General features: G+C 37.6%; 1 protein-coding gene across 2 annotated transcripts in view; it reads left to right on the forward strand.

Moving 5' to 3' along the window:
* The first annotated feature begins 3,209 nt into the window (after positions 1-3,209).
* The window catches only part of LOC106668877 (N-acetylglucosamine-6-phosphate deacetylase), a 16,443-nt gene continuing 6,877 nt past the window's right edge, over positions 3,210-12,775 (forward strand). The window contains exons 1-5 of one of the 2 annotated variants that reach the window (XM_024225450.1): positions 3,211-3,499; positions 3,745-3,884; positions 8,759-8,893; positions 11,044-11,173; positions 11,393-11,481. In XM_024225450.1, the coding sequence (XP_024081218.1) occupies positions 3,295-3,499; positions 3,745-3,884; positions 8,759-8,893; positions 11,044-11,173; positions 11,393-11,481 (699 nt within the window). In that variant the 5' untranslated portion in view covers positions 3,211-3,294. Of the gene's footprint in view, positions 3,500-3,744; positions 3,885-8,758; positions 8,894-11,043; positions 11,174-11,392; positions 11,482-12,775 lie in introns of both variants that reach the window. The other variant, XM_024225451.1, reaches the window with a different exon arrangement.

Below are 12,775 nucleotides of genomic sequence, written 5' to 3' on the forward strand. Positions count from 1 at the left end.
AGCCGATTATCAATTGTTCCCTCCCCAGTTCGCAGGCTGACCAAGGGGCTGGTCCTGAACACTCACAAGATTGCTCTCAGGTCCTGATCACACAGAGCCTATCAAGCTTTCTCAGTCGCATTTTACAACCATAAAAGATCTTTGACCAAAACAGCGAGTCAAAATTTTTAGTAAGGTCTTCCTATCCGCTCCCCACCTAATGTGTCCAACAAACTTTAGCAGTGCGAGGGTTTCCCTGCCCTTGACCACAGTGGTGTCGATGTGTGGCTGCCTCTCAATTTCTCATCAAATAGGAGACCGAGGAACTTCACCGTTTCAACGCACTGTACTGGTACGCCCCTTCAGACAGAGTTGAGGGGGACTATGCACCCTCCTCAATCTGCAGAAGTGGACATACACAATTTTCAACGTTGAGAAGGCAAATCCAGTTTCCTCAAATCTCGCAGCCACTACGTCTATCGCCAATTGCATCCTACCGCCGACCTCCACCAGATCCAGATTACCTGAATGGTAGAAGCAGAGGTCGTCGACAAAGAGCATTCTCTTTATCTGCGGAGGGACGCCATCAGCGATACCGTTCTCCTGAATGTAATCCCAGGAAAGAACGTTTCCCAGTCTGACTCGAAACCTACGGTTCTCCAGGAAACCTTGGATAAACCATGGCAGTTTACCTCTCAGTCCAAAATTGTGACATTTCCCCAGTATCGTGTATCTCTACGTAGTATCATACGCCTTCTCGAAGTCAAAAAACAAGGCCCAAGCGTATTCTCTGTTCAAGAATGTATTCTGAGCATCTCCCTCAAGCTGGCAAGCATGATCCATTGTGGAGCGATGACTATGGAATCCCACCTGATACTGGCTGTAAAATCCCTTTGTCTCAAGGTGTCAGGTCAGTTGACTGTTCACCATGGATTCAGGATCTTACTCAAGCAGGTTGTCAACGAAATCAGTCTGTAACTCGTGGCCAGACTTGGGTCCCTACCTTTCTTGAGGATCGGTATAATGAGTGCTTCTCGCCAACAATCAGGGTACGAGTCTGAGTCTCATTGTTGAATAATTCCAACAGTCGACACTTCGCACCATGGGGAAGGTGGCGAAGCATCTCATATGAGATACTGTCACACCCGGGGCCCGAATTCCGGGAGCACCCAAACGCAGACCCTCCATCATCCAAAATTAATGGTGGCCAATGCCACTCGTGCCAAGAGGATGATCACATCCTCTTCACAAACGTCCCTGGCACACAGTGTCAAGGACAGCCTGATAAGGCAGCCAAACTCCACGGGGACGACAATGCCCCCACCTAAGCTTCCGCCTCTTTTGCCGGAAGCTATTACTCCATCAAGTCCGCCCCGTATAAACTGGGTGACGGACTTAGAAGCAATGTCTGAGTCAGACATTTCTTCAGCAGCCTTCGATGCTCAGAAAAAGTACAGAAGAAAAAGGGGTGGCAGCGGGGACGACCCAGACCAAACTTGAGAAAACAGAAGGCAAGGGTGTCAGACATAATCAAAGTGTGTCATGCCTTGGCTCCCTACAGGGAGCGAGTAGGCTGCCACCAGATTTAAAAGGGGTTCTCGGATGCAGTAGCAAGTTTCAGGGTTTTTAAGGGAATTGGGAATTTTTTTATTGTATATAGAAATTAAATTAAGTGTTTTGTGTTTCTGGGTCTTGTGTGAGAGAATGTATTTATTGGTGTGAATGGGGAGTGGCTGATGGTGAAGTAGGTTCTCCACTGCCCCTCAGGTTGTGTGTATGTGTTGGGTTGAGGGTTGAAATTTTATACAAGTACCCCATTGACCCCAATTTGAATTAGTTTATTATAGTGAACAGGTAGATGGAGGAATATCGAGCACTCCATCTACAATCAGTGTATATTGGTGTGAATATATTTACCTGTATGAATGAGGAGAGGGTGATGGTGAAATAGCATCCCCATCGCCCCTCAAGTTGCATGTGTGACTGGGGTCTATGGCGGAAAACTTTTAAAGAACCCCATCGACCCCAAATTAAATTAGTTTATTGTAGTGAAGAGGTAGATGGAGGAATATCGAGTACTCTATCTACCAAACAGAATGTGTGCGATCAATGTACATAGGTGTGAATGTATTTATTGGTGTGACTGGGTATTGAGTGTATGTTGTAGTATTTTACTTCCGCTTGGGGATGAAATGACCTAGCTGTCGGATGCCCCTAAAAAAAATATTAATAATTCTTTATTACAAAAAAGAAGCACTTATAAATAAACTACTTCAGCACGTCCATGTACACTAACTGACACATTGCATCCAGGATAATCAAGTTCCAAATGTAAACAATGATGTTGCAATATGGTTTCTCGAGGGGGGGGGATATTTTGTATAGAGCCAGATGGTGTTGGGAAGATGGATAGTTGTTAAAGGACAACCAGATATTCAAGCTACTATACATTGATGTTATGGTAAACTCGATGAGGATTAAATTGCCTTAATCGTGCAAGATGGTGTCAGAGGATGGGGAGTTTGTAAAGGACATGATACAGCAATATGGCTAGAAAGTATCCATCCATATACACCCTGGGAGACTTTAATAATCAAGCTCGTTTACATTGATGTTGGAGTTAATACAGCAAGGTTGTGTCAGGAGGATGGATAGTTGATAAAAGACATGATACAGCAATACGGTTAGAAAGAGTCTGTCCATATACAGCCAGCGACAGTTGCAAATAAATTGATCAGGTTTAAATTGCCTCAATAGCGCAGGTGGTTTGTGGTGTAGTTGTTAAAGAACATGATACAGCAGTATGGTTAAAAAGAGTCCATCCATATACAGCCAGCAACACTTTGTAACCAGGATATCCTAGCTCCAAGCGTAAACATTGTTGTAGTGGAATTGATGAGGTTTAAATTGCGTTAATAGAGCAAGATGGTGTCTGGAATACGGATAGTTTGTATAGAGCATGGTGGTGTGTGGAAATTGAATGGTTGATAAAGGACGTGATACTGCAGTATGGTTAGAAAGAGACCATCCATATACTTCGAGCTACACTTTAGAACCAGGATAATCAAGCTAGCTTCAAATATAAGCTTTGATGTTGTATTATAATTGTTGAAGTTTCTTGATGAATTAGAACGTTTTGCAAATCGAATAGGCCGCCACGCCTATCAGTACTTGTTTCCACTAGAGGCGTTGTCCGACAATTTGCAAACTGGGTCGATTTTGCTTGTACCGTTGTCCCGATAATAATTTCACCCTGATAAGATAAGGGAAAGTGGTTTTGTGTCATTGACCATTTCTCCTCTTTGACAGGCTCGGATGGCTGCAATGGGCATAATCACGAAATTCACCAACTGCAGAATTTTGCGAGACCACAAGATCTTTTGGGAAGACCTTTGGGTCCGCGACGGCAAGGTCATAGATCCTCTGAAACTTTTCTATGTGGAAAAGAAACATTACGACCGGGTCGTCGACCTGGAAGGCGCTCTCGTCTCACCGGGATTTATCGACTTACAAATAAACGGTAAAGATCAAAACAACTTTCGCTGCAAAATTAAACAAATAAATTAATTAAATTAAATAAAACACCTGACAAACCCCTTATTCGTTGCACGTAGGTACATTTCAAAGATGTCAAGATGGTTGACGTAGATGAATATGATTCTTATAATCTCTTAAATCACAGGGAGCCGAATAAAAAAATAAAATTGCCATCACACAGACCCTCCTCACCTTTGAAAATTCTGATATTTCAATGATTTTTATTAGGTGGTTTCGGTGTGGATTTTTCTCATGACTTATTGAAAGATCCCTCTGGATTGGACAAAGTGGCCAAAGGGATTCTAGCTCATGGTGTCACTTCGTTTTGCCCGACAATTGTCACTTCCAAGGCACATGTCTATCAAAGGGTGAGGTTTTGTTATAAAGTTGTTTAGTGTTAAGATAAGTGTAATTCGAAGCGAGGGGTCGTTTAAACTTGAAAAGTGGCATGCTGTGAGAATGACCTGCTCTTGTGTGGTGTGAGACTGTCTTGTCCGACCTATCCTCCAAAGTTACACTCTGGACCTAGTCAGCTAGGACACTTTCATCCCCTACAAATACAGTTTTTAATATAATCACACTAACACTCATTCTTAAGTACACCAACTCTCCCACACTTCCAGTCAATGAGGTGTGGTAACTCGATGTAACCCTTTTGTTCACAAACTGTAAGATACTTGGCTTCAGACCTCAGCATTCTTACCCACAGCAATTGCACCGTATCACTGTTAGTACTCTTGATGATTTTGAGAATAAACAAATCTTTCTAGACACAGAAAAGACCTTTGATAGGGTATGGTATGACAGTCATAAGTAGAAGATGAAGCTGTTGCTTCCGGACACATACTCAGAGTTGTAAAATCTTATTTAGAAAGAAGAACATTCAATGTGAAAAGTAGTACTGCTTACTCTAAAAACCATGATTTAAAAGAAGGAGTTCCACAAGGAGGCATACTAGGCCCCTTTCTGTATCATGTACTCATCGAACCTCCCTAAATTGGATAGTTTACTTACAACCCAACTTGCAGATGATGTTGCATTCCTAAGCATTGGCCAAAGAAACTCACCAGCTGTCCCCCCCTTGCAAAACTTCACCATACAAATCTTCTAGTGGTTTAAATAGTGGAGAATAAAATCATGAATGCTGAGAAGTTGAAAGTGGTCACCTTCACATACTTAAGAGATGTACACCAGCGAATGGTAACCCTAAACGGTAAAATAGTCCCTAACATGGAGTCTCTCTCCTATCTAGGTCTTACTCTGGACAGTACACTCACTCGGCACGGACATATCAATGACATAATGAAACACGCCAGACCTGAATTTTACGCTTAAAACCCATAACTTCACCAATGCTACTATATCTTAAGAGGCCATTTTACTTGGCTCTAATCCGGCCGGTATGGCAATTCAGCTATGGAATATGGGGCTTGGCAGCAAACAGCCATATAAAAAGAGTGCAGACCAACCAAAACAGATTTTTACAGCTAGCAACAGGAGCCCAGTGGTTTGTCAGGAATTCTACTCTGCACAATGAGTTGGAAATACCGGATGTTGATCCTGTTGTTAAGGCAAGCTACACATGTCCAGCATATATCAACTAATCTTCTACCACCAAGTAACGAAAGACACTTAAAAAAAGACAGTGATCTAAAAATAAACTACAGATCTTATCACTTTCATATTACATTTATATGTGTGCATATGTATGTATGTGTGTCTATATGTTTATGTAAATGTGTATATAAAAATATATGGGTATATACAACATTCATGGGTATATCCATACATACACCATATATGTATATGTGTATGTATGTGTGATTGTTAAATATTGCATCTATACTATTTTCGAGCACTTAATTAATTGATTTGTTCATTCGTTTATTATTTTGTCCTGTTTACAAAAGTGAATGTACTTGAGTTATCTTAGAAATAATTAATTCAGTCATACCTCAGTACAAGTATCGTGTTATTTTTGATTAATTACTTCTTCGCTCTGCTATAAGTATATTGTTTATGCACAAAAAGTTATTGAAAATAATTAACAAAAACAAAGATAATGATGATTTATACAAGTATGTACATATTTGAAACTATCACTTTTCACAGCCCGCCAGCAATTCCATCTTTTGTGTAATTTACAATGAATTAATGGCAGGGCTCGAGAATCTCATGTGTTTCAGGTGGGGTCAGACTTTGGTCTTATCCACCACCGAGGTTGGTTTCCGGGTGCTGTCAAGAGCTAGATCAATTCAGCACCCAATGCATGCAGTTCCAAATCCATTCACACTTTCACTCACTCCTAAACACATTCTTAACATTGTTCTTATTTACATACCATTCACTCAGTTAAGAGTACTCTATATTCTTCCATCACCCTTTACACATATTATATGACTAACCTAAATGAGTGTTGATGGCGTACTCAATACGCTGCCATTGATCCTCTCACACTACACATTCTCGCTAATAAATACATTCACTCCTAATATATACCAGGGGATTCAAAACTCCCCAGAAAGTATTCTGTTTCCTCCAAGAATTGGAACAGGGACCCAGATACTTGCTGCCATGTTCAAGCACAATTCTCACATCGGGTGGCATTCCTCTATATAGAGCCAAGGATAAGGGGAACACTTCGAGCAACCTTTTTCTACATACCAAACACATATGAAGGCTTTGGCCCAAAAATGTACTTGTGTCAACCTTGAATGGCCTGTTCTTAATCAGGTGAGGACGATCCCATCTTCTACTAGATCCTTTGAGGATCACCACCTCTTGACAATGCTCTTGATGAGAAGTTCTCTGTCAATTAGGCACACTGATGCTGTCACTTCTTTTTATCATGTATTAACACGGACTGTCTTTTTTTTTGTTTTTGTTTGTTTTAAAGGTACATAGCCCTAAATTCTCTAAAATAACGGCGTACTGCTAAGAAATGTTTTCTGTTTTCTGGTTCTTTACGATTACACATGGAAAACATTTGCTGAAGGTATTTATCATATGGCTTATTGTTAAGATTCAGCAATTCTGCTCTACATGCATCAATGCTTGTGCCTTAGAAGATCTTAAAAGAGGTTACAACCAAATTAGTCAGTGAATGCATCCAAAACCTGGGGAAACACAACAACCAGATGATACCTTTGGTACTAGAACATAGGGGAATTTTGGGTAATGAAAAGGCAGATATCCTGGCCAGAGGAGGATTTGCAAGAATACGTATAAGCTCTGAACCTATTCTTGGTATAATAACAACAAACAAAGAATCCTCCATCTCAGAATGAATCCAAAAAAGACAAAAGGAAAAGTTTTAATATATTGATTATTCGTAAATCATGAGATGCGGTCTGGTGTGACGTAGGTTTCAGAAAAACATTTTCTTTATCGTGCCAACGTTTCGACCTTTATTGATTATCGTGAACTCTCAACACGACACACAAGAATGGCACAATTACACAGAAAACAAACACTTTAAGCCCTGAAGAGGATCTCAATAAAGATCGAAACGTTGGCACGATAAAGAAAACGTTTTTCTGAAACCTACGTCACACCAGACAGCATCTCACGATTTACGAATAATCATCGACTAACGGTCACTAATCACTACACATTTTAATATATTGCAAAGGGGGGGGGGGCAAAAATTAGAAGAAACATGTACAGATAGATTTAGAACAGTGAAGGAACCGGGTAAGGTATTATTCTGTGCAAGCCCAAAATATAAGCAATTAAAATCAAAGTACACCTCGGTCTTTCAAGCTGAAATATATGTTTTCATTGTTTGGATCATAAAGATATTACTAGCGTTACACTGATAAAGAATTTCCCATGTGATCAGACATTCCATGCTAGTCCATGAATGCATCTCCAAACCCTGAGACATAACAATGTGACGATTTCTTGGGTGCCAGCATACAAAGAAATTTTGCCAATAAACTGGCCAGAAGAAGTTCTGCAAGACCTACTACAAACCCAGAACCTCTCATTGGTAATGCACAAGATCAAACATAGACTTCTTGATCTCAGAACGGGTCCATATAAAACATAAGGAAAAATGTGTGGTGTTTAGTGACTGTTAGTTAATGATTATTTGGAAATTGTGAGATGCGGTCTGGTGTGACGTCGGTTTTAGAAAACCATTTTTTTTTATCATGCCAACATTTCGATCTTTATTGAGATCATCTTCAGGGCTCAAAGTGATTGTTTTCTGTGTAGATGTATCAATCTTGTGTGTCGTGTTGAGAGTGCCAGTGAGATATCTCTCTCATCCATAATCCATGCATACTATATATTTTACGTTCTAAAGATATTATATAACAACTAAATAACATATTCAACTGGGTATTAAATTGGGAGTATCAAAATCTAATGGGATTCCCAAAGAAAGTTATATTTCATTCCACTTTTTACAATACATGTTATTGTAATTAGTAATTTTTTCAAAATTCCAATTGTATGAGGTCTTTAGGTTAAGAACATAGTTTGGGGTGTTATAAGGTATTTGAAACAATAAAAAAGGTCAATTTTACATAATACTTGTGGATCTACTGTGAAAAAGGTCAAGTCATGCCCAAAATTCATGTAGTTGTGAAAGAATATTTTCTCATGGATAGGAAAAGGATTCGAGTAAGTCAACTAGGCAGCCCATTTTATTATGACAGAACAAATGCTTTTAAAAAGTCAAGAACGATTTTTTTGTTTTATATTTTATGTATTTGTTGCATTTAATGCCTTTTGAGATGTAAAGAAAAAACAAATTTTGAATTCTACATTAGTCGCCACCTTACTGTCAGCCAATATTAATAAATGTGTCCAATTGACAGAAAAAAATCGTCTACATTTTTTCTAATTTTTGTTTGATTACGGTTGGTTTACTTTAAACTTTCACACTTACAAAAACAACCATTTATTTATCTAAAGTAATTGAACAAAGAAGAAAATGGTGAGATTTTTCTGTGTAGTCTGCGATGTGATGAACCTGTAATTTGGTTGTTACTGACCATTTTTGTTTGCCTATACTAGCTGTGTAAATTTTGTCAGATGTTCATCTTCTTGTATCTTCAGGGGAATGGCGAAACACATCTAGACTAACACAGCGAGGATAAGCAAACTAGGATGGCCAAGAAAAGACTAAATTACTATTTTTTTGACAATTATAATGCAAAAAATAGATCATTCTGTAGCAGTAGGTTTAAATAGGTCTATGTACTGTGCTAATACTGAATTTTTTATTCTTCAGATATTGCCTCTTTTGAAGCGGCGAAAAGGTGGCATATGGGGTGCTGAAATTTTGGGAGCACATGTTGAAGGACCTTTTATAAGCGCCGAAAAGAAAGGGGCGCACTCTGAGGCTGATATTTGTGAATTTGAAAATGTAAGGTAAAACCATCATCCTTTTTTTTATATACATTTGATTTGACATTTGATTGGATCAAATAACATTGTTTTTTTTAAAGTTTGGTTGTATGGTTTACAGTTTGATGAATGTTTGTTGGCGGATTGTTGTCCCAGATCGTTTTTTTATACTTTTTACCTCCATTTTACACAAATTGGTTATGCCATTTCTTAAAAAAAAAAGAAAAAGAAAAAAAAGCAATATTTATTTGCTATCTTTGTCGACTTCAAGAAGGCATTTGATACACCCCAACACAAACTTATCTGGCCTAAGCTCCATAATCTTGGCTTTAATGGCAAAATAATCTGGTAGGTCAAATCCTTGGACTGTTCAGTGAATTTTAGACTGAAAATAAATAACAAAATAATTGATGAGGATGTACCTACAACGAAGGACGTGTTGCAAGGTGAATCATTGTCTCCCCTGCTGTTTTTTCTATTTTTATCTTATGTCGTTTCTTTTTTGAAATCTCACAATGTCATAGGGGTCAAGTTGGACAATGCTACAAACATCTTCTGTTTGCAGGCCGCATAATTTTATTTGCCGATTAATTTATTGAAGCGCAGTGCATGCTCAGTGTGCTGACTTAATACTTCTCCATAAGCAACCTAAAAGTCAATGTATAAAAAAAAAATATGTAGAAAATTTGTAAATATTTATATATTTGTGATCACTGTGATCCGAAGAGAACATCATTAAGTAACACAAATCCATATAAATATCTTGGTATTCTGTTTAGCTGTCTAACCATGAAAAATCTTCTCATCAAAGGCAAGAAAGCTTTAGGCAAACCAAGTAAATTCTTATCCAAGGTAAGTCACTGGAAATGAAAGTTAAGCTCTTTGATTCCATTTTATCAGCCTCTGCTTTCTACGGTGATAAGCTATGGGCATTGAGTTATATGGAAGAAATGGAGAAACTTCATGTAGGCTTCGTTAAACTATTGCATCACATTCCTTTCAACACTCCAGACCTCTACATTAGAACTGAAGTTGGTTTAAATCCACCAAGCACCCAACTTCTCAAAAGGACCTTTGACTGGAGGTATGGTATGGTATGGTAGAAAAGGATACTAGGAAGCGGGGTTTGCACTCCCTGACTGGAGGGGAAAAATATTAAAATGAAACAAAGACTTTTCTCCTCGTTTGAATATTTTCTAAATAACACAAATTCTTGCTGGTCCATCATTGGTAATTGGTTTGATGACCTTAACTCTTTTAGGGTGTAAATCCATCTCTTATCATACAAATTCAGAATACCTTTTAAATAGGAAAGACATATAGTTGATAGGTGGAAGAATAATGTATATTTAAAGGACATTGATAAATGCCTCAACTCGTGATTTAACCCTCGGTTCAGAAAGATATCTGACCTACTTGCGCTGAACACTATTTATTTTTTAGTTTATCTATTAGGAAAATAAGATTATTAGTTCAGTTGAGGTCAGCTAATTGTGAAATTAACGATATTCTTCAGCGGAAGTTACTGTAGTATCAATGCAGGCATTTGTTTGGTTTGTAACATGTAAAAGGGGGGGGGGGTCTGTGGTATCTGAGTGGTTAGCGTGATAGATTATCAGCTTGTAGACCCTGTGGTCATGGATTTGATTCCCACCATCGCTCCTGGTTCTTTTTTTCATGTTTCTTTTCCCCTATGCATATGCATATAATATATACATGTCTTTTGGCTAATATGCAAAAAAGAAAAACAAAACTTTACACTTTGCCCGATTGTTTTTGTTTGTCTGGCGTTCACTTTTTTTTTTCGTCATTTCAGCAACCATGACACCAATCAAGATCCTTGTCACCTAAATATGACAAAGAATAAGATTTTATTTGTTTTGTAGTATTTGTTTTATATTTCTTACATTTTAATTTGTATATCTGTAATGATATGTTTATTACATTTTATAATTATTAAAAAAATTTTTGAAATTGAGATCATTTGCCTACTTAGATAGTCGAATGCTAAAATATAAATGGATAATACACATATCTCAAAAACCAGGAATGACCATACTGCTAAAAATTAATACAATTTTTGTTACGTTCATAATCATTTTAGTTATAAACAACCTCAAAATGTATAACTATTGTTTTAATTTATTGTTGAATACTTTATTATTTTAGGAAATTTCAACTGTTCAACAAATATATGGTGATTTGAACAACATTATGATAGTTACATTAGCCCCAGAAAAGAAGAACGCATTGAAAGTCGTAAATGCATTATCATCTCAAGGAATTGTTGTTTCAGTAGGTGAGATATTTATTACTGTTGTTTTTAAATTTACCATTTGTAATTGATATTTATTTTTATGTAAAGTATGATTGAGTTGAAAAATTAGTGTCACAAGCACTACCATTATTGAATAATACGCCCATTCTTTCATGAATTCAAATGAATCATTTTGTTAAATATCACAGCCAGTTAGAATAATCATTTCAGCAGTTATAAACTGATTTAAATTCTTTTTAGGACATTCCATGGCTAGTTATGTTGTTGCTGAAGAGGCCGTATTAAATGGAGCAAATTTAATAACACATTTATTCAATGCCATGTTGCCGGTAATTATATTATTTTGTTTTAGTATTTTAATTAATTATTAGTTCAGCATGGAAAAAGGTTGTTCATTGTGTCCTGCCTGATTGAAGGGTGCAATTCTTTGGCTACATATAGGGAGTGTGTAGTAATGCCAAACGATATGACAATTGTGCTTGAGTACAGCAGCGATTCTTTGGGTCCCCATTCAAGGCTGTTTACTGTTATACACTTTTTCATCTGGTTTCTTTTTAGCGTATTTTAAGAGTGAATATGTAGTGTAATAGGGCCAAAGGTAGAATATTACGTACCTCATAGACTCACACTTAGTTTAGTTACATAATATATGTAGACGGTGATGGAGGAATATCAAGTACTCCACCACCCTGAGTGAATAGTAGATAAAGAATATATTTAAGAGTAAGTGAGAGTGTGAAGGGGTTTGGTTTCGGAATTTTTGGAGGCTGAAATGACCTAGCTGTTGAAAGCCCCTGGTGCCCAAACTTGGCAGTCAGACAAATAAGACAGAGGTCTGACCCTGGACTGCTCACACCCAGAGTGGGTGATTTTCGAGGCCTGCTGGTAACTTATTGTAAATTACAAATTGTGAGAAGTGACACCTCAACTGTGTACACATGTCTGTGTATGTATATGCAGGTGTAAATTTGNTCTACATTCCAAGGTAAATTTACTCAAAGAACTATTCTTATATGGCTTTGTTTTAACATATATTTGGTGATTTTGCATAAGTAGGCTGGATCTTTAATTTATTATGAAATATTTAAATTGATGTATAATTTTTATGTGAAGTGTGGTTGAAATGAAAAAGTAGTGTCATGAGCAGGACTTGAACCCATGACTAACCACTAGTGTTATCATGACTTCACCTCCTGGCATTACATAAAAATTATAAATCTATTTAAATCATTACTACAATTAATCAAGGTTTTTAGTTGAGATAAAAAAGTCAATGGCACGAGTGGGATTCGAACCCATGATCTTCTTGCGGTTGAGATGGGAAGTTGATGTCCGAGTGGATTGAGGTCACGATAGCTCAAGTGGTAGAGTAGCGGCGTATCAAGCCGAAGATTGTGGGTTCGAATCCCGCTCGTGCCATTGACTTTTTTATCTCAACTAAAAACCTTGATTAATTGTAATATATTAATTGGTCAAGCTGACCACGAAATTAGTGAGTTTAATGATTTAAAATGAAGTATACTTCACTAAAGCTCTCCGTGGCCATTTCATTTGTCGTCGAGAATCTAATCCGATTACACGACATTTGAAAAATGGCAAAAAGGAGGGAAAATTCAAAAGGTG

Source organism: Cimex lectularius, unplaced genomic scaffold, assembly GCF_000648675.2.
Source record: "Cimex lectularius strain Harlan isolate CLEC.00 unplaced genomic scaffold, Clec_2.1 scaffold29, whole genome shotgun sequence".
Classification (NCBI taxonomy): domain Eukaryota; kingdom Metazoa; phylum Arthropoda; class Insecta; order Hemiptera; family Cimicidae; genus Cimex; species Cimex lectularius.